Below are 23,900 nucleotides of genomic sequence, written 5' to 3'. Positions count from 1 at the left end.
CGCTAAAGATCATGTTCTTTAGCGGCGCTTTGGAAAAAACGCCGCTAAAGATCATGTTCTTTAGCGTCGCTTAGGAAGAAAACGCCGCTAACGATCATGTTCTTTAGCGGCTAAAAAACGCTAAAAGTAATGTTCTATAGCGGCATTGGTCAAAAGCCGCTAAAAGTAGTGTTCTTTAGTGGCGCTTATTTCTAAATGCCACTATTTGATATGACTTTTAGCTGCGCTTTTTTAAAAAACGCCACTAATTTTGGGATTTTTTTAAAATAAAATTTTATGTTTTTTTCAGCCCTCCTGCAACAACAAATCAAAAGCAACCAGATCTAAAGCAACCAAAAACAATAAATTTATATAATATTTCAAATTAAATGACTAAAATAGTATTAATTGATATAAATAAAAGTGAATTCATACTTTTCTTTACAAAAACGTTAAAAGTTAAAATGATAAAAATATTTATGCAATATACACTATGATGGCGGAAGTTGCGACTGCTGAAACATCTTCATCATAATCTGAAGCTGCTGTTGAAGTTCGTCGTACTTTTTGCTCTGCTATGCTTCTCTCGATGCCACATCTTTTTGAAGTCGTAGCTGTATTTCTTCATATTTCTTTTGAACCTCTGCTTCTCTCGCTGCTTCTCTCGCTTCTCTCGCTGTAGCCTCTGCTTCCCTCGCTGTCGCCTCTGCTTTAAGTTGTTGCTGAAGTTCTTCATATTTCCTTTGAACCTCAAATGTGGTCGCTTGCATCTGAGCCATCTGGTCTTTTAACCTCTGAACTTCAGCTTGAGATTAACTCCTCAAAGCCATGTATTGGTGCGAGCTGGATCCAAAATATTGGGTTGGGCTGATAAAAGATCCTTGAAATCGAACCCGACCATACTTTTCAAGACCCAAAACTTCAGTAATAATCCGGTTATCAATGTCTTCAAGATGAACAAAACTATCACTAGAAGCAATCACTTCGTACTCAGTCTTTTTTTCCTTTAGTTTTTCCTAATAAATAAATCACATAGTTAGGACGCAATATATATTAAAAAAACAAATGCAATATAACAATAGTCGCATTACAAGCAATGAATTAAACCATTAGAAAATAAACACTATAAATAACTAAAACAAGTCAAATCGTATTAAGTAAACATACCATAATTTCACCACTTTGTGAGTCATAGGAGATCCATCTTTCTTCTTATGTGTAATTTCAAAAGTTGAAGGCGTCCAACTTTTGACCGACGACGTTCCTACAATATAGTAGTAAAAATATTATTTAATAGAAAGTTATACATATTTGAGAATATTAAAAATTAAAATACCTCCGCCTCACTACACATGCAAAACTTCTCGACCCGTATGTGTGAGTGAATTTTGATTTCACTTTGCTTTTTCCAACTCGTTCACGATCCTACGTTATAAAATTTTTAGTACGTAAATAGTAAATACTATAAACCAAAATAATTACAATAGTTTGGAAGTACATCATACCTTGCCTTTCGAGAATGCCAAAATCTAACCGCATCTTCCCATTGCTACTTCAACATACCCGGCGGGACATTTTGCAATTTCTCATCGAGGGTTGTTTTTGTCTTATAATAATTTTTCTTCAAAGTACTTTTATTGTCTCTCCATCTTTTTCCCAATGCCTTCTTTACATAAGCATCCGAGACCTCTAAAGCAAACCTCGCCTACAAAAAACACAAGTTAATAAAGTAAATATAAATGAAACTATTTCCCAAGCATTACAGATGACATTAACATTTTGTTACCTTAATATTATCGAGGGCTTGGTTTTTGTTGCTATCGGGCATTTGACGCCATGACTCGTAGTTGATAGGCAACATATTCACATTTCGTGCTAAAATGCCCATGTATCCTGCTAAAAGTCGAGCTTCTGATCCAACAGGCTGACCAAAACTGTTTCTGCATACCTTGACACGCTCGACTGGATCTAACTCGTATAACTCTCTAAGTAGCGTACGTCCTCGACCTCTGCGCGTCCCACCATTTTCAGCTACAAATGGTATATTATAATATAAGAATTTAAAAAATAAATCAATTATAAGTCAACACGCATGTAAATTAAATGTAAAATTACTTTGAACTTCCGTAGGATCCTCAGGTGTAATCGGAACATTCGAAGATCCAATTGTTGTCTGTTGTTCAGTACTATTTGTTTCTGTCGAGTTTGGATCGTTTTGAACAATGTTTTCCCTTATAATTTTTCTTCTAGGCATTTTATCTGCAATACACATAAAATGTAATTAAACTTAATAACTAATTACAACAACAACAGCACATATAAAATAGTTGAAATATATAATAATACCAAGATTTAATACTAATGTAAGTTACATATAATTAAACAATCGTAAAATCTTACTACATCATTATTCGTAAATATCTTCATCCGTATCCTGACGAACCCATTGAAATTGTGCACTAGTACTAAGGATATTATCGATTAAGTTTTGTTCTGGAAATGGCAAAGTTTCTGATCTGTCGTCGATGTTATCTCTACTTCCACTGCCCATGTCAAACAAGTCTCTAGGGATGTTACGGAGTACAACGTACCAACCCTCATCAGTTGAATCTTTTGAGTAAAAAACTTGTTTGACTTGAGATGAGAATACATACGACTCATCTATCAGTTGTTGTCCTGTGTGAATCAATTGGTCAAAGTTCATCATTGTAAAACCAAATTGATCTTGCTTGATTCCACGAGCTGTATTAACATCGGCCCAATCACCTCGAAATAAGATGACTTTCCATTTGCCGTAGTAATCCAACTCAATTATGTCAGTAAGATGTCCGAAATATTCCACATTTCCCTCGACAGGATTATTGTCCCTAGCACTAGCATAACTTGTAATTGCAGAATTAACAACTATTCCACAATTTTGCGTTCTCCTCAACCTCTCGCGATATTTTGTATGAAATCTGAATCCATTGATGAGGAACGCACTATATCTTTTAACCACTCGATTTGGACCTTGGGAGAGCCATTTAACCGTCATTTACGTTCTTCCCACTCCAAACCTATTGAATGGAAAGTAAACTGAGTAATTAAAAATGTTATGAAAAAACATTATTATTTGTAAGCGGAACCTCCAACTGCATACTGTTTGGCTTAACCATTCATAAAAAGATTCTGTAAACAACTTATTGATATCTCGATGTTGTGTTCTTCTTGAAGCTAAACGAGATCTCAATATTTGTTTGTACTCACTATGTTAAAAAAATGTTCACTTTGTTAGAAGATAAACAATTATTAGTTTGATAAATATTTATCAAATTTGTAGAACTTACTTTCGTAAAGGTTCCAATGATTCGTGGTGAAACAGAACATACCGATATGCTTGTACCCACGATAAATGATCTAATTTTGCAATTTCAACTTTGACGATTGGTTCTCCAAAACTTTGGAACAAATAAGTATCGGCTAAGTTATGGTCCGCGAGTCCAGCATTCCTATTTGGTCTGTTCAACCTTGTTTCAACATCTTCCAAATATCTTGAGCAGAAGGTCATACATTCCTCTGCCAAGTAGCCTTCTGCAATCGATCCTTCTGGATATCGCTTATTGCGGTAGTAAGACTTTAATTTGGATAGGAACCTAAACACAATATACAACATTATCAAAAGTTGTAACTAAAGGCATAGAGGTGAATGAAGGAAAAATTTAAAAATTTTAATTAACACCTTTCTATGGGATACATCCATCGATAGAAAACGGGTCCGCCAAGAATTGCTTCGTGCGAGAGATGGATTATCAAGTGAACCATAATGGTGAAGAAGGAAGGTGGGAAGATTTTCTCCATGTTGCATAAAGTCAAAACGTCTCGATCCTGTACCTTCTGAAGTTCTTGAACATCCAAAACTTTGCCACAAATGGCTTTCATTATATTGGATAGTTCAATTATACAAGACGTCACCTTCTTAGACATACAACATCGTAGAGTAACTAGAAGTAAATCTTGCATTAAGATGTGATAGTCATGTGATTTCAGTGAATATAATCTTCGATCTTTAACACTAACACATCGAGATATATTTGATGCATACGCATCTGGAACCTTTATATCCTTCAGCACCATGCAAAACAGTTCTTTCTCCGTCTTGGACATTGAGAAAATAGAAGGCGACAACCGATATTTCCCATTCGGAAGTGGATTGGGATGAAGATCAGGCTGAATTCACATTTGGACTAAATCAAGTCGACTCTGAAGATTGTCTTTTGATTTTCCGTTGACATTCAAAATTGTACCCACAATGTTCTCGCAGACATTTTTCTCAATGTGCATAACGTCAAGATTGTGTCGTAAAAGGTGATGCTCCCAATAAGGCAACTGAAAAAAAATACTTCTTTTTTTCCAGAAGTCCGCCTCATTAGGATCGTCCTCTGCGTCGGAGTCATCATCAGCTTCATCATTTGATCTTATGTTTCTTTGCATGTTCGGCGGTTGGTTCATCTTCCCATAAATGAAATTCATATCTTCCAACATGAACAAGATTTCAGAGCCACTGGTCTGCGAAGGAGCTTCTCTGAACTCTTCAGTACCGTCAAATACAGAACTCTGAAATCTAAATCTATGATTTTTCGGTAACCACCGACGATGCCCCATGTAAGAGAACTTCTTCCCATTATACAACCATTGCGATCATGTTTGTGCAACACAACAAGGACACGCGTAACGACCCTTGGTACTCCAATCGGATAAATTGGCATAAGCGGGAAAGTCATTAATGGTCCACATCAAAGCTGCACGTAAATTAAAGTTCTCTTTTCTCAGCACATCGTATGTCTCGACACCGGCCCATAATTGTTTTAACTCTTCAATAAGTGGCTATAAATAAATGTCGATATCATTCCCAGGCCCTTTCTCCCCAGGGATAATCATAGATAAAATAAGGGAAGATTGCTTCATGCAAATCCACGGAGGCAGATTGTAAGGAACAAGCACAATCGGCCAAGCATCTTGACGCAGATACTCATGATCTTGAAAGGATTAAATCCATCAGATGCTAGCCCAAGCCTCACACTCCTAGGATCACTTGCAAAGTTTGAAAATTTATTGTCAAATGATTTCCAAGCTAAAGAATCTACCGGATGCCTCATCTTCCCATCATCGGTTCGTCCATCATGGTGCCACGTCATAGACTCCGCTGTCTTTGACGACATGAAAAGCCTTTGAAGCCTTAGTATCAGTGGAAAATATCGTAAAATCTTGACCGGCTTCTGTCTTGGGTGTGCAACATTTTCATCGTCGTTCCCATCTTCTGTGTTTCTATTTATCCAACGTGATTGGCCGCATATATGACAACACTGTTGGTTTCTCCGATCGCCCCAATACAACATCCAGTCATTCTGGCAACTATGAATTTTGGTGTACCCAAGACCTAAATCTTTTATCATTTTCTTCATATCTTTGCATGATTGAGGGATTTTTGCAAACGGAAACATTTCTCTCAAAAACTCTAACAGCATTGTCAAAGAGTTCCCGGTCCACCCTCCCAAACATTTTAACTGAAAAAGAAGAATACAGAAAGACAATTTTGAGAATTTTGATCCCTCATACAGTTCTTCGTTCATGTCATTAAGTAGCGCGTAGAACTTTGCCGCTTCTCCATTCGGCTCTTCATGATGTACACTTCTTCCGGGTTCGGTAAAAGCATTTCCACCAAGATTACAATCATCAGATGGCACAAAGTCAGGTGGGAACGACTGTAAACCATGACTGTGAATATTAAATGCTTCCCGCAACATCCCTTCCATGTCATCCCTCTAATAGTCGATGGTAAGCGATACTATCATAAGATACATCCATCCTTGAAGAGGAAGTACTAGGCGGGCATTCTCAATAAAAAACCATTGTTTATAACCCCGAACAAAACCATCAACAATTAGATGCTCGTATACAACTTCACGATAATGCCAGTTTATGTTGACACACTTCTTACACGGGCAAAGAATCATGTTCTCTTGGCTTGCATATTGAAATGCAAAATTTAGAAAAGTTTGTACTCCATTTCGATAACCGCTGCTAACCCTTGACAAATTCATCCAAGACCGGTCCATTTCTTATTTCTTGAAGCCTAATCTTGACAATAAATTGCATGGGTTTAGGATTTAGGAATAAGTATAATTAAGCTATGTAAGTTATGTATTATATAAGTTATTTATTATGAAAATTATGTAAGTTGTGTATTATGAAAATTATGCTATGTAAGTTATGTAAGTCATATAAGTTATGTATTATGTAAGTTATGCAAGTTATTTATTATGAAAATTAAGTAAGTTATGTAATTTATGAATAATTAAAAAATGTAAGTTATGTAAGTTGTAAGTTATGTAAGTTATGTATAATATTAATTAATTAAGTTATGTAATTTATGTATAATATTAATGTAAGTTATGTAATTTATGAATAATTAAAAAATGTAAGTTGTAAGTTATGTAAGTTATGTATAATATTAATTAATTAAGTTATGTAATTTATGTATAATATTAATGTAAGTTATGTATAATATTAATTAATTAAGTTATGTAATTTATGTATAATATTAATTAATTAATTAAGTTATGTAATCGAGGATGTAAGTGGATCACTCCCCTTTAATATTTACTACTTTTTATCATTTCAACACTAATCGAGGACGTAATAATTCATATTTATTGCATAAAAATCAGAAACAATAACAAAAATTTTAAAATTTCAACAAATTTAAAAATATTCATAAAAACAAATATCTACAACGGTAATAAAGTATACATTATATGAAATGTTATCAATATCATTAAAATTTTAATATAAGTATTTTTGCAAAATAAAAATAATTTAATTAAGTTTGAATATAGAAAGAAATGATAAAAATAAAATTAAGACTGAAATGACGAATAAGTAAATATTAATAATAAATTTTTTTTTGTGCCTTACGTTAAATAAATTAATAATATATTTATAATTAAATAAAACAATAAAAGCTAAATTTTATTTAAGTAATGTAATATATATATAAATTTTAAGTAATGTAATATATTTAAGTAATGTAAGTTATAAATTTTAGTAAGTAATATATTTAAGTAATGTAATATATTTTAGTAAGTAATGTAATATATATATTGTAATTTTAGTAAGTCATGTATTTAACATTCATTAAATCGGGCAGCCCATTTTACAATGTATATACAATATCCAAATCTCGTGTGTAAGAAACAAACAACAGAGAAGTAACAAACTCATTGAACAAAGCAGAGCAGACATGTAGGAACTTGGTGTGAAAGGAACTTTTTGTTCTCCATGTGTTCTATATCAATGTTTGAATATGTGTCCGGAATCCAGATATAGCTGGCAGATGGATACTTTAGGAACAATCGGAGAATGAAGAAATCGTGTAACATAGTTTAACATTGTTTACCAACTACAGAGCTAATTACAGAGTGCTAGAAAATCGATTACGTTCTAAGAAAATTACTTTCAACAATTTTTACTGCAACATGGAGAAAAAATTTAAAATATATAAAGAAGGAAGAGCAGCTAAAGCATTTACCTGTAGATGCAGTTTTATACTAATTTACTCCAAAGCCTCAACAATATATGAATAAATTAGGCTTTGTCCAGCCCCACCCAATAAGTTTTTCTTAAAAGAGATTTTAAAATGCACAAAAATTTCCAAGTCATTCAAATGTTTTTACCAAGTTAAAAGTTTAAATAACACTTAATGCAAAAACTGTGATGCTTATTTGAGGAAATTCACAATGAAGTCAACTAAAATTAGAGATTGTCGAAGAGTAAACATTTGTAGTTTTAGTTTAGTTGTTTACCCCTTTTTAGTAATAACTAAATAAATTCAACTCTGAAATCAGAAGGAATAAAAGTAAGGACGTTTTGATTAAAATAATATCAGCAAACTTACCTAAATACGAGCTGATCAATAACGCAGTAACAAATGGTTAATCCACAATTTTGAGTTCTCATTTCTTTAACAGTTGGGCAAATGCAGTGTTACTTCTGGGGAACAAAACTTGAACATAAGAACAAGTGTTATTTTTAACTCTTCAACAATGAGAAGAACAAACTAGAAAGCAAACATAGAAGATCGGTACTTCTTCCCAAACCCTAGACACGTAAAAATTCCCAAATTCCCTAAATTCCCAAACAAACTGGTACAAGCTTGGTGATTGAACTTGGACTCTAAACCCCAAATTCCCAAATTACACTGAACCCAAACCCTAAATCAAGATACAGTGTTTTGAAAGAAAAAAGCTTACCTTTTAACCACAAATTCCGCAACTTTGATAGTATCCTGTCAAGATTGACTCAACTGTTGCTTCATTTCTGATGATTTATGAGTTCTCCTCTCCCTTTTTTCCTTTGTATTTTCTCTTTCGTTTTTATCCCTTTCGTTTTGTCCTCTGCTTCTGTTTCTGTTTGTGTTCTGCCTTATAGAGAAAATGATAAGTTAAAACACGATGAACAGAAACGGCGTTGTTTAGCCAAAATTTTAAGACACTATTGCGACGTTTCTTAGAAAAACGCCACTATTGCTTGTATATTTGTGGCGTTTCCAAAAAACGCCACTAAAAATTGAAGTTCTAATCTGAAACGGCACCGTTTAATAAACCTTTAATGCATATTTCTGGCATTTTCTATAAAAAAACGCCGCTAAAAAATAATTTGCTTAAGCTAAACGCCGTCGTTTAGCTAATATTTTAAGTCACTTTTGCGGCATTTCCCGCGAAAACGCCACTAGAAATTAACAGAAACGGCGCCGTTGAATTAATATAGAGAAAATGCTAAGTTAAAATTCGAATACAGAAACGGCACCGTTTAGACATTGTTTTAATACCCTTTTGCGGCGTTTACTGAAAACACGCCGCTATTGATTCCAAAATTTCCGGCGCTATCACGAAAACGCCACTACTACTTAACGTACAACAAGCCAAACGGTGACGTTTCAAGTAATTAATTCTAAACTTTTTATAAGTTAAAATTCGTGTAGATAAACGGCGTCGTTTACTCAAATTTTAAAGACACTTTTGCGGCGTTTCTTGAACAAACGCCACTACTGCTTCCCACAGTTGCGGCATTTAACAGTTAAAACGCCACTAAAAGTTTAACTATTCATTCGAAAACGGCGCCGTTTTGTAAATTTTAGAATTTTTTGTCATTTTTTGTTTTTTTTTATTTCATTTCTTATGTATTTGGTCCTAAATATATCCATCCATATAAAATATATCAATATATTTTTTAACTTATTTATGAATTCTATTTAAAATAATATTTAAATATATCAATTGGTACTTTAAATTGATTTTTTAAAATATTATTTAAAGAAATTAATCTAAACTAACCTAAAACCCTTATTCGACCCTTAAAACCCTAAACCCTAAATTCTAAACCACTAACCCTTAACTCATAACTCGTAACCCCTAAACCCCTAACCCTTATATCCCAAACCTTAAATCCATACCCCCTAATCCTTAAAATAGCACGGCCATCCAAAATAATCCCTAAATCTTTAATAATCATAAAATAGTTATAATTGATTAAACAATAATTAATAGTAAAAACTTTTTGTAATATTATCTTTATAATATTTTTTTTTGTATAAAGTTTGAAATTTATAATATTTAATTTTATTGATAAATAAATAAATTTAAACTATATACTTATAATTTCAATATATTAAATTTATTATTATATATTTTAGAAATATATAAGAACATATTTAATATAAAAATTAATAAAACTAATTAATCTAAACTTAAACTCTAACATAACCGTTGAAACCCTAAACCCTAAATCCATAACCCCCTAAATCCCCTAACCCCTAAAGCATAACCCTTAACCCCTAAATTCCCCTAACCCCTAAACATTAAATCCCAAACCCTAAATTCATACCCCGGCCTACTCCTTAAACTCTAAACCATATACTATAATTAATTCAATATTTAAAATTAATATCATCTCCTTTACGATTATATAAGAAATTATTTAATATATAAACTTAAAAAATCAGTAATATATCCTTTTAAATAATAGTATTTTAATTTTTCCATTTTTAACAAATATTTTAAATTATTTTAAATCCTTGAGCATTAGCGGCGCTTTCCTAAAAACGCCGCTAAATCCCCAACAGCTCAGAAAACGGCGTCGTTGGTCTTAGGTATTTTTGCGGCGCTTTTCCAAAAACGCCGCTAAAGCCCTAAGCATTAGCGGCGCTTACATAGAAACGCCACTAAATCCCCGACAGCTCAGAAAACGGCGTCGTTGGTCTTAGGTATTTTTGCGGCGCTTTCCTAAAAACGCCGCTAAATCCCTGAGCATTAGCGGCGCTTACCTAGAAACGCCACTAAATCCCCGACAGCTCAGAAAACGGCGTCGTTGGCCTTAGGTATTTTTGTGGCGCTTTCCCAAAAACGCCGCTAAATCACTGAGCATTAGCTGCACTTTCTTAGAAACGCCACTAAATCCCTGAAAGCTCCGAAAACGGCATCGTTGGGCTTAGGTATTTTGACGCGCTTTTCTGGAAACGCCGCTAATGTTTATTTTCAGCGGCGTTTTCCATGAAGCGCCGCTAATGATCTATCTTTAGCGGCGTTTGTTATCCAACCGCCGCTAAAAACGCCGCTAAAAGCCTTTTTTGGTGTAGTGATGGTGTCAGGGCCTTATTAAGCTCCAACAAATTCGGTCCATCGCAACCGCTGCCATATTTATTTGAAGATCCTCCATGTTCCTTGTTGGTAGCCTGTGCTTTAATCTTAGTTTTATTTTGGCCATATCATAAGATTTTAGATATTACAATCACTAAGTTGTCAGAAAATCCATCTAGAATCACCAGCTTCATCGAGGACTGCACTGTTCTTATTTCTTTGACCTCCATTCCTTTATTGAAAATGCATACATGTCAAGGCCCATGCCTTGTTTTCTTATAAAGCTAGAAGTTTTTTGGATTATTGACAATTGGAATGGCGTTTGATGCATAGTAATAACACTTGCAGTTCATACGATTTGCGATAATTATGTTTATCTCAGTGATACACTTTTTCATACTTTCAAATGTTCTTATTTATATGGTTGTAAATTCAAGTCAAATGAATGTCCCTGAGAATTGTGGTGATGAAGCGTACTCTGTACACTTCAATTTTGGTTAGTGTTTTATATATTTAAATTATTCGCGCCTAACTACATGTGATTTGATTTTGAAATTTTATGATCAAGTGGTCTACTTTAGTTTCGCAACATTTATCGTCAATGCTTGTTCCTATTAGGTTTCGATTTTAACTCAAACTTGTTGCTCCACTTAATGTAAATTTAATATTCACATTACCTTTCCTTAAAAAAAATGGTGATGAAATATAGAGAGTCACTAACCTCCCGTCTGTCCTCATATGAAATACATATTATATGTATTTTACTAACCTCTCGCCTATGCCCATATGAGATATATACATTATATATATATGAAATGTTTGCAAAGGAGGATCTATTTCATGAATTTATAGATTTTTATAAGTGTTATCTGATGGTGATTCGTTTTTTTCTCCTTTTTGAGACTAGAAACTAGATCGTTTTCACAACCTTCAGATAGGCGGCTGGTTTCTGCTGTTTTTTAGACTTCAATATGAGCCAAAGTACAATGTATTTATTTGTAATATTGAATAACACCTGCAGAAAATTGTCACCTTGTACTGAAATACTTACATGTATTCAAGGATTTTGATATGTTTATACATGCAGTGCATTCTAGATTATCGTTTACACTGCTATATGGCATTTATTTTATGGTTTCTACCTAAAATTGAGGCGATGATTATGTTCATGTATTCAAGGATTTTGAAATGTTTATACAAAGTTTTGATATGTTCGTTTTGTTTTGTGTTTTTCTTTTCTTTTTTTTTGTTACTTCTACTAAAACTTTGTTCTTGATGAGGTTCCAATCTTGCATGATATCCACTTAGTATGCCTTGTTGCTTGTTTTACTTGTTAAAAAGAATCATGCTTGTGTTTGATGTTTGCTATATTTAGTTGTTTGTAAGAAATTCTCAGTAGCCTTTTCTTTTTTAGCTTTGACAAGAACTGCCCGTGCTTGTATGTGCTATCCTTACCGTTCTACTTCAGTTTTATTGAGCCTAGCTAGCTGGGTTCTGGTTTATAGCAAGCCTCATGGGCGGTTATGCCCCATGGACAATTACCACCCGCCGCTGCGGATGCTTCGATCATATGCTACCACCAAGTATTCTCAAATTTCCCTTTAAATTGCTGCTGACCTTGCTTTTCGATTTGGACCCTGTATCAACTTTTAAATTGTTACTTAATCATCCATCTTGTTGCCTTATTCTTTCAAATTTTGGCAGCTTGGAGGATGTAATTTTTTTTATTGTTTTGCTGACTTATCCCCTACAGATATTTGGTCTAGAAATACTGTTATTATAACTACCACTAATCTCAATTCTTGTTTTATTCCCCATGACGGTTACCACCCCACATCTCAGTTCCCACATTCTCGAGCAGTTACACCTTACGGTTAACACCCAGTATGCTTATCTATGTTTGCTTGTACATGCATGTCTATATATTTATATATTTGAGAAAAGGAACCCGAGAGGGGCTCCCACGAGTAGTTATACCCCTTTATATGTTTGTATATCCGTATAATGAATATTGTGAGACAAAGAGAGCTCGCGAAGGATTCCTGTGGGTGGTTATACTCCTTTGCATGTTTGTATATCCGTATAATATATACTGTTAGGCAAAGGGAGCCCATGAGGGGTTCCTGCAAGTGGTTATACCCCGTGGCATGTATGTATATTCATAGTGTTTTTTGAAGGACAAGGGGAACCCCTAAGAGACTCCCGCGAATAGTTACATCCACTATTTATGTTTATGTCATATCTATAAATTCTACATGCTGCATCTGTAACTCCACTTTCATCACATAAATCCAAGCCGAGTAAACTTAGCCAATTGGTTGTGATTCGACACGAGAGAACCTCACTCTCCATGTAATTTTGAGGTGTGAGAGCCAATGGTAATGGGATCGACCTATGATTTTTCTCGTAAATCTTCCGCCTTGAGCAAAAGCAGCACTACTATTTTTTTCATAAGCCTCCCCCATGTGTCTGGGAGTAAGGTCATTTTATAACTGTCCGTAAGTCTCCCCTATGCGTCTAGGAGCACGGTCACTTGATTACTTATCTAGTCACCACACTTGTCATCCTTATGTTTACTTGTTGGGTAGACATACCCATCGACAACTTAGTCAAGTCGTCATACTCGTCAGCAACCTGGCCAAGTCGCCATATGCACCAACATCTTGATCCGGTCGCCATACTCATTAGCATCTTAGCCGGGTTGTTACACTCGTTAACAGTTATTTTTGGATCAGCATTATGATACCACCTCTCATAAGCACTTCGTCAATATTACTCGTAAAAGAAACTCAGGCCAAATGCTACATCCGCTACCATTATTTATAAAAATGAATAATCCTCCCGCTCACATCTTAACAGACATTATGCATTTCTTACATTTTACATCACCAAATGGATAATACGCACTTGTTACATTTTATATTGTCAAGCAGATAATACGACTTTCTTACATTTTATATCGCCCAACGATAGTATACATTTATAACATTTCATATCACCAAACAGATAATATGCATTTCTCGCATTTTGTAACGCCAAAGGATGATTTTTACGTTTTGCATTTTATGTTGCTAACGAACGGATCACACAACTTACATTTCACACTGCCAACGGATATCCCGAGTCCCTCTACCTAGAATGGGTAAACCACCACCCCTCTTTCACTTTCGTTGATCAATAATCACCGATCACAAACCTTTGGGTCCCTGTACAAAACAAATAACAAGTTGATTCGATACTAATTCCTTTCACCATCATACCGTTTATTTAAACCTCTACGAATATTCATGTTATGAATAAATTGCAGATTACGTAAACATGTTTAACAGAACAACACATAAGATAAGATCGAAAAACTACTCACTCCCCTCTTTATTACATATAAGCTCTGTTATTTCTTATCTAACTTATTTTGGCAGATCTTCTTCATTCTTAACGTATCTTAAAATAGAGAAATTTCATCATATTATGTTGTTTTTATTTCTATTAGTGTTAATTTACTAAATCATATTGCTTACATCATTCAACCTCATTTTCTCACCTACAGTTTCGGTATCATTTTCATTACTCATAATTCTTAATTGATTTCTAAAATCATATACAAAATAAATAATTCAAATAAAAGATTTAATGCGTCATAAAATTATTTAATGATTTTAATAAAAAATAACATTTTCATACATATACAAATAATGTCACTCTAAAACTTATCATATCCTATGCCATTAGTGGATATTTTATTTTATTTTGATTCATACTTTAAGAATATAAATAAAATTACCACTCAACTTTAATGCCATTTAAATTATCCATTAAACTTTGAATTTTAATTATTTTTCCACTATTTTTTATTTTTAGATCTTCATTTTAATTATTTGAAAACAAAATTTAATGGAAAAAATGTTAGTTTAAATATTTTATTTTAATGGTGAAAATTAAGTTAATTTATAAAATTATAAATTAATTTTGAAATTTTATCTAGCGGAAGGAGAGGGTTTTTACCTAAATATTATAAAAAAAATAAAAATTTACCAAAATATTACAACTTTTTTATTATTTATCAAAATATTATAACTTTTTTTTTATTTACCAAAATATTTAAACTTTTTTATTATTTACCAAAATATATCAAAAAAAAACCAAAAAAAAAAAACAAAACCTGCAAAAAAAATCTGACAATGTACTGGTCACCCCAATGGTATTGGCGGCACCAAAGGTGCCAAAACCATTGGCGGCACCAATGGTGCCAATACCATTGGCGGCACCAATTGTGCCAATACCATTGGCGGCACCACTGGTATTATTTATACCACCTCTACCCAGCTGAAGAGAGAAAAATCAAAAAAAAAGAAAGCAGAAGAGAGAAAATTCAAAAAAAAAAAGAAGAGTTGGCGCGGAGAAGAAGAAAAAAAGGAGGTATTTTTTAAAAATAATTGATTATATTATTGTTATTATTTTGTATATTTTGTAATATTTTTTGTAATATTTTTGTTGTAGTTTAGATATTAAGATTAATAAAACTCAAAATAAAAGTATTAGTTAGTATTATTATTATTATTATTATTATTATTATTATTATTATTATTATTATTATTATTGTTGTTGTTGTTGTTGTTGTTGTTGTTGTTGTTGTTGTTGTTAGTATGAAGATGTTATTAATGTATTAAGATGTAACTTAGTAATATTATTATTATTATTGTTAGCGTAAAACTAGTATTATTATTATGGTTACTTATTATTTTTATTTACGTAAAAAAGAAGTTAGTAAAAATTAGTATTATTATTATAGTTAGTTTTTGTTAGTAAAATTATTAATTTTAGTGTGTATTATTTTGAGTATAAAATTATTAATATTATTCGTAGTATAAAATTAATAATTTTAGTGTGTATTATTTTGTGTAATATTTTGAGTATAAATTTTTTTTAAGTAATTCAGTTACCGTTCGAGATTTTTTATGATATTTTGTTTTTTTTGACAGATTAAATATTGAAGATGGATGCTAAGTTTCTTGTATGCGTTTATTTCGATGGAGTCATATTGACAACAAGTGTTGGATGTGTATTTGAATGCCGGCAACAAATAGCAATGAGATTTAATAGAAATGTATCGTTCGATGAAATGAAGGCAAGGATTAATGCAAAAATCCATAGACGTTGTGGGAGAAGGATATCAAAAATTTTCTACAAGTTTCCAGTTTCGACAAACCCGGTCAAATTCGTCGAAATGGAACTTGTAGACGACGAAGACGTGGAGACAATGGTCGATTTGTACTGTGGGAATGGGAGTGAGAAGAATGCACCGATTCACTTATTTGCTGAGTTAGTCGGTATGGAGCAAAATGCATCTGATGAAGAAGACGGGGCTGAAGAACCGCGGATGGTGGCTCCAATATCATACGTAGATAGTGAATCAACTATGGGTGGGATCGGTATCGACTTGAATTTTACACCCGACGTTGACATGGTTGGTGGTGAAGAAGAATGTGCCGGCGAAGAAGAAGGTGGTGGCGATCATTGGGATGAAGAGGTCGATAGTAACGCTGATCCCGATTTGGACGATGTACCTAATGATATTGACGCTGAAGATGTCAACGCTTGTTCAGTCGGGGAGCAGATGCGGCGTATTGTGATACACAATAATCTTGGGCCACACATGTCGCTCATAGATCCTGACGCAGCGTACGTATCTGAGTTTCCGGAGTACCCTGAAATATATCATGCTCACGGGCAGGCCGTAACATCTGATGATGATGAGTTATTCATAGGCCAGAGATTCAGTTGCAAAGAAGATTGCGTATATGCCATTAAACGGTACAGCATGAAGATATCGGTGGATTATAAAGTCTCCGTGTCTACTCTGACAATATATGTTGGGGAGTGTTGGAAGGCAGCGAAAGGCTGCAATTGGCGGGTACGAGCTGCATTCATTAGAAGTTCTCAGATGTGGGAGATACGAAAATTTGCTGGTCCCCATACATGCACATCAACACGTATGACAGAAGATCATGGAAAACTTGATTCGAAAACTATTTGTGCGTGTATCATGCCAATGGTGAAGGATATGCCGACCATTAGAGTTTCGGTACTCATTGCGGAAATACAAGCACGATTCCAGTATCGAGTCTCATATCGGAAGGCATGGGTAGCTAAACAGATGGCGATGGAGCAAGCGTATGGGGATTACGATTCGTCAGATAACGAGCTTCAAGGTTGGATAGTCGCTATGCAGAGAGTACGCATCGGGACCGTGATTGAGTTGCGCATCAGTCCATCTTACGGCCGGATGAGCGATTAGAGTCGGCAAAAGGATTTTCCATCGATGTTCGGACGTTCGATCCATGTGTGGGCATTTCCCCACTGCAAGCCACTTGTGCAGGTGGATGGGACCTGGCTGTATGGAAAGTATACACGAATCGCTTATTGCGCTTGCTCAAGACGATATGAACGTGCTCCCGATAGCATTTGCTATCGTAGATAAAGAGAACATGGAGTCTTGGGAATTCTTCCTGACAAATCTGCGCAGGTATGTTATTAGGAACGATAACATTTGCATCATCTCTGATAGAGGGAAGGGTTTAATTGCAGCTATTAGGCGTTCCGGTGTGCCGTGGAGATCCGTTTACTGCATTCGTCACATTGCGTCTAACTTCCATAAAGATTATAAGAATGCAGACTGGAAGAGACAAGTCGTGGCAATGGGTAAATGATAACCTTATATTTTCAATACAAGCTGTAATGTTTTATTTTATCCACTCGTCAGCACTTATTTTTCGTTAATACATATGCAGCGTACGAGTTAGAGCCACATATTTTCCGGCAAAGAATGACCCGACTTGAGACTGACATGGAGGGGCAGACAAACACATCTTTTCGACAATGGTTGCGCACAATGGAGCCGTGGCAGTGGGCTCAAAGTGCTGACGAGGGCTTTCGTTACGGCCACATGACCACAAACTTAGTCGAGGGGATCAACGCAGTCTTGTTGAAAACACGTCATCTTCCGATTGCATCGGTATTTTCTGCTACTTTCTACAGGCTGGCCACTTTGATGCCAAGAATGGGTCAGCAGCAAGTCGACCAGATTCAAGCGGGACATGTGTTTGTTGAACATGTGAGGGATGCAATGGTCGTAAATCGTCGATTGGCGAGGTCAATGAACGTGGAAATATATTCACGACGACTGGAAACGTTTCGAGTTACTGAGAACATCGGTCGTCGACCTAGGTCCTACGGAGTTGATCTCGGGAACAGACGGTGCGAGTGCAGGAAGTTCGAAACACTTCATTACCCCTGTGCGCATGTCGTGGCAGCGTGTGCTAAAGTCAACATTGCTGCTGAACAATATGTGGATGATGTGTACACGCTGGAGCGCACATTGCGTGTCTGGGAGAATGAGTTCCCCGTCCTGCCGGACCTATCTACGTGGGAGGTGCCGCGGATCACTTTCGAGCTTCTCCTAGACGCAGGGCTACGGAGGAATCCAAGGGGTCGTCCGCAGTCAAAAAGAATCCGTAATGAGATGGACATTACAGAGAAATCTGACGGAAAGCGCTGTGCAATATGTAGGTTAAGTGGTCATAGCCAGAATAAATGCCCTAACCGAAACTTTCATGTCGGACAGTCGTCGGGATCGGGGGGAAATCGGGATCGGTAATTTTAATAATAATAATTTTTCTTATTCGGCTTATGCTTACGCTTAAATTGTATCCATATTATTTCCATATGAAGTTATAATATACCATCTGAGCGTTGTCGAATTATTAAGATTATAATGAAAAAATAGAGGCATTCATAATTCGATTCAGCTTTAATATAATGAAAAAATTGAATAATTGATATCTATAGATAAAATTCAAAACATCCGAGATATCTAAAATACAAATAACACGAGTTATAAAATGAGTGCATTAAACCCCTACATTTGATGGTTCGATGGTGTTGTCCGGGGGGTATACCTACGCGGAGGTCGACGCTGACGGCCTGGGTGACGACCAACATCCTCATCGTCCGCAGGTGGGGGCGTGGAAAATATAGAGGGAATGTCCTGTCCCTCGTTCACCGCCGATGAACTTGAACCATCATGAGTCCCATAGTGCGACGGATACGTCTCAGACGGGCCGGGCATGTCGTACTGCGGCCGGGGGGAGCTGAACAGTTCAAAATCAAACGCATATTCGCCCTCTGCATAGCTCGGATAATGTTCACCGCCCAAAAAATCCGGATGATAGCCATGTGATTCCTCATTTGGTTCTGATTGTTCGGGCTCTGCCTGTTCTGCAGGACAAAATGCCGTCGGAATCGGATCCATCATGCTGTCTGCTTCCGATCCCCTAACTTGCTGAGCATACGGGGGGACTATCGTCGATTGCAGTCCAAGTAAATACGGCTTCCCGCGACTATGGTACCATTTTGTATACTCTCGAGATGGCTGCAGGTCGGTAGCCATAACCATCTGAGGAATTCGGCTCATTCGATCGTACCACAGTGCGACGTATTTCCGGTGATATATTCCCCAGTCCAATTGAACCCTTCCTCTCTTTGTCAAGCCGTGATCTTCCCGCAACTGGCATGGCGGATCCGGGATAGGTTGGATGCAGCCGAACTGCCGAAGCACCCGATCACCGTGATACCACTCGATGATGTTGAAATTTATAATTGGTGTGTTTGTGCACCATGTGTGGGAATCAATGAGTGCGGACGGGGGTACAACATTTGTAATTTCCGGCCTCCGATACGGCATCCATATAAACTGCATGAGTAATAACATTGTAACGAGTTAGACCAATAACATGTGAGTAACATATAGAATAGAAACATGTGAGTAACATATGGAAATACCATGTATGTCATGAATATTAGAATAGAAACATACCCCTTCCCGAGCATGCTGTTCAATCCTCATGCGGTATATCGGGACATCACTCGACTTTCCGATTCCTGGACGGGTCGTCCACCTACCAAAAATAGTATAGGGTTTAAGGTTGGTAACATTACTCAATATATTATGACTAGAAATAATGACAATTTTCATTTTATCACCTGAGTGGCAGTGGATATAGATAGGGTTGGTGACTAACGCGTGCCAAAAATGGCATCCGATAAAGGGCCCATAACTGCAGCAGTATCAGGCATCTGCCAATGTCTTTAACTTGCGGGTCTCCCGCCCGACAAAGCTCATTGTACAATGTTGCTAGAACAGCCGAACCTCAACTGTACGACCTACCCGTGGACAAATCAGCAAGCAGAGGCAAGTACGACAAATGGACACTGTCGCCGTTTCCATCAGGCATGAGTAGTGCCCCTATCATATGCATGATGTACGCTCGAGCAGCGCACATCAACTCACCTTCACTTATCACCGTGATATGGTGACTCTCCTAGGAGTTGATAGCAAACTGCAGCCGGATCGGTTAATGAAGATAGTCCGGTAACGGGACTCCCGCCAACTGGGAGCCCAAGCTGCACTGCAACGTCCTCTAACGTCACCGTGCACTCCCCGCACGGAAAATGGAAAGTATGGGTCTCCGGACGCCACCGCTCTACTAGCGCGGATAATAAATCAAATCGCAAGTCGGACGACCGGATCAATGCTACTGACCCAAATCCGGCTAGCTCTAGGTACGGCATAAATCGTGCATCCGGAGCTATCTTTAAAACACTCACGCGGCCCCTTAATACTCGGTACGATTCCTGATAGTGTTGAATAACAGAAAAAATATTACGATTGCATAATTTATTTCTATATACTGTGTATATCCTTTTTAAATAAATAGAACTCCTGATTAACAAATAATAAATCATACCGAGTTATTAGCCGCATCAGATATATGTTCAGCGTTTCCAATCAATCCAGCCATTGCGATGCCTGCAAGTTGAAAAAAAAGTTAGTAAAAAATTCTAACTTCGGCCATTTTTTCGTATTTTTTTCTGCGCATTTTATTCTTTTAAAAATATCATAATTCCTAATTTTATATTTTTACATTCTTTCAATGCATAATGTTTGAAATTTATTAATCGAGTGTGTTATTTAAATTAATTTGCGTAAAAATTAACCCTTACCCTTGCCCTTTGCTCGTATAATTTTCTCAATTTTATTACTTTAAAGAATAAAATATTATTCTCCTATTTTATTTTTTAAATTATTTTAGTACATTTTCTTTGAAATATTTTGTATTAATTGTTTCGAATTTTACAAAAGTTAGTAATACACTCGCCATTTGTTCGTATTTTTTCTCCGCATTTTATTACTTTAAAAATATCATTAACTTAGTCTTTTATAATTTTACATTATTTCAGGTGCATAATGTTTGAAATTTATTAATAAATAAAGAATGATTAAAATTAATTACCCACATATTGGTACCGCCTTTTTATTCCCTCCATAACCATTTTTTCCTCTATTCTTTTGGTAAATAAAATAAAATTTTATAATATTTTGGTAATTTTTTTGTAATATTTTGGTAAATAACTCAAATAAACCATTTCCCCGCCTTTGGTCGTATTATTATTTTTCCGATTTTTATTACTTTCGATAAAACTATATTCTTTTGTATTTTATTATTTTATATTATTTCACTACATTTTTCCCAATTATTTGTTTAAATTATTTCTGAATTTTTTAAAACATTTACTAATACTGATCTTACTTGACCATTTATTCGTATTTTTTATCCGTATATTATTATTTTAAAATAATCGTTATTTTATATTTTATAATTTTACATTATTTCAATTTATTATGTTTTACATTTATTACATGTACATTTTTCGTATTTTTTTCGCATTTTATTATTTTCGATAAATATACAATTCTCGTTTTTCTTTTCGTATTTTATGTTTTCTTAAATATACTTCTTTGTCATTTTCTTTTAATGCTATTTTCCTAAAATTTTAATTTCAAATTCATAAGTAAATTTCATAAAAAATTCTCTAATCAACATACAATGTACTTTAACTTTTTTTTCATTCTAAATATATTTCATAAAATATATATGCTAAATAAAATAATAAAATAACTATAATATACATTACATAAATTTTAAACACACAAATATTACAAAAATTTTAAATTTATAAATAAAATTACCTTTTTTCCCTTTTTTTCCTTTCTTCCCTCTTCTTCTTCTTTTTTTTCTCTTCTCCTTTCCTTTCTTTCCTTCTTTCTTTCTTTTTCTTCTCTTCTCCTTTTCTTCTTCTTTCTTTCCTTTTTTCTCTTCTCCTTTCCTTTTCTTTCTTTCCTCTCCTTTCTTTCTTTCTTCCCTCTCCTTTCTTTCTTTCCTTTTTTCTCTTCTGCCCCACCACCGACCCCCCCCATAAAACCCATTGGTGCCGCTTAATGGTATTGCACCATTGGTGCCATTAATGGTTTTAGCACCTTTGGTGCCTAATACTATTGGGGTGACCAAAGACATTGTCGATTTTTTGCAGATTTTATTTTTATTTTTGGTTTTTAAATATATTTTGGTAAATAATAAAAAGTTTAAATATTTTGGTAAATAAAAAAAGTTGTAATATTTTGGTAAATAAAAAAGTTGTAATATTTTGGTAAATTTTTATTTTTTTATAATATTTAGGTAAAAACCCAAAGGAGGACTTGAATTTTTTTTAAAACATAAAAGATAATACTTTATTTTATTTTATTTTTAGAAATGAACAATGTTAATTAATTATTTTAAATACTTAAATAAAATATTTAAAATAATTTTATTAAATTGAACTTAACTTAATTTAAATTATAATTCAATAGTAAAACTTAATTTTAAAAATCAAAGTTCAGTTTCAAAATTCGAAGTGACAATATTCATTATAAAATTGGAGTAAGGTGGTCAGTTTATCTTTAATTTAAAAGCACAATGACAAGTATCAATAAAACTAAAACATAATGGTGGCAGTGAGCTTGAGGTTAGATCTAAGGATTGAGGAGGTACTGCTGGAAGGTGACGCCCTGTCAGTGATAAAGAAGATGAATTCCTGCAATGAAGATGGGTCGGTTATAGGAGCCTATATATATGATGCAAAGTTGAAAGCAAAGGGGTCCAAAAGATACTTATTCCGGCATGTTCCCAAGGATGCCAATAAAGTCGTCCATATAATAGCAAGGGAGGATTTGAGGAGGGGTGGGATTACTTATCTGAGAGAATGTGTGTCGGACTTCGCGAGGGACGCGGTGGAGAATGATCGGTGAGACCGGCAGTTGGAGGAAGGGGGAAGAAATGGTGGGATCCTTCTCTGACGTCATCGCACTGGGCGTCGAGGTTATGTTCCTCAAAAAGGGTTTTGGAAGGAGTATGAAGGCGGGGGGAAGGAACAATAACGGATTTTGGGGGTGTGGGAGGTTACCGAAGACTGCTGTTACCTAGGGTGGGTGTACGAGACTCGGGATTAAGGCTGGGTGGGGAATGTGATGAGGGACGACTTGGAGAGGCGAGTTTCCTTGAGGTGGTGATGGGTCGCTGTTTCGACGAGTTTCAGGGTGCCTCGGGTATGGACAGTGGAGGTGTACAGCGTGATTGAAACCTAGGAACAAAGGGTTGTTGTTTTGGATTCCATGGCGCTGCTGATGGTCCATGTAAAGGGAAAGTGAATGTGGCTTTGGGAAATGAAAGAGTTCTAGAATGCTCTATTGAATAGATGCCAGCTCTGCGTTGGGTTGTTTTATTTTGTTTGTTTATTTCCGTTTTTCTGATTGGGTTTAAACTATACCCGGCTGTTTTGTTTTCTTTATTTTATTATTATAAATAAAATAACTCAGTTTCCCCTTTTTTTTAAAACCTAACAACATAATGGCAAATTTTAATTTCTATCTAAAATATATTTCAAATTGCAATGAAAAGTTGTGATCTGCCCTGAGAAGTTTTTAACCAAATAACCTGAAAAAATAATTTTAAAGGTTGGGGTCAACTCAATTGAGCAACGAATAAGTAAAAATAGTAAAAGAAATTGAGCACACAAATTTAATATGGAAAAATCCATCCAAAGAGAATAAAAATACTGGGCAAAGATAATTTTACTATAATGGCAAAAGAACGAAATGTACAAAAGATGGGGATAAAAACTAAACCCCGAAAACAAAGAACCCTCAAAACATAAACATAAAATTCTCTAAAAGTGTTATGAGTTCTAATATTGGGTGTATTTTCTAAGATTGTAAAAGAGTCTATTTATAGGTCAAATTCATAGGTCAAATAATAATAAAATAATCTAGATTAATCAGAGTTTGATTGAAACAAATAAACAAAGTTTAACTGG

At 35.0% G+C, this 23,900-nt stretch overlaps 1 protein-coding gene and 1 long non-coding RNA gene across 2 annotated transcripts; both read right to left on the bottom strand.

The window, feature by feature from the left end:
- Positions 1-18,473: 18,473 nt before the first annotated feature.
- LOC105791271 (uncharacterized) lies at positions 18,474-20,520 on the bottom strand. Its single transcript, XM_012619275.2, has 4 exons — positions 20,456-20,520; positions 19,692-20,342; positions 19,525-19,606; positions 18,474-19,401 (listed from the first exon to the last, which is right to left on the bottom strand). The coding sequence occupies exons 2-4, from the start codon at positions 19,745-19,747 to the stop codon at positions 18,568-18,570; spliced, it is 972 nt and encodes a 323-aa protein (XP_012474729.1). The 5' UTR covers positions 19,748-20,342; positions 20,456-20,520; the 3' UTR covers positions 18,474-18,567.
- Positions 20,521-22,428: 1,908 nt separating this feature from the next.
- On the bottom strand, positions 22,429-23,407 carry LOC128042930 (uncharacterized). The gene is made up of 2 exons (XR_008198531.1): positions 22,699-23,407; positions 22,429-22,622 (listed from the first exon to the last, which is right to left on the bottom strand). It is a non-coding gene; the product is annotated as an uncharacterized LOC128042930 (long non-coding RNA).
- Between the last annotated feature and the right edge of the window lie 493 nt (positions 23,408-23,900).

The sequence above is a fragment of the Gossypium raimondii genome, chromosome 8 (genome assembly GCF_025698545.1).
Source record: "Gossypium raimondii isolate GPD5lz chromosome 8, ASM2569854v1, whole genome shotgun sequence".
Classification (NCBI taxonomy): domain Eukaryota; kingdom Viridiplantae; phylum Streptophyta; class Magnoliopsida; order Malvales; family Malvaceae; genus Gossypium; species Gossypium raimondii.
The sequence above is the reverse complement of the archived record's forward strand: the minus strand, read 5'-3'. Positions and strand labels throughout refer to the sequence as shown.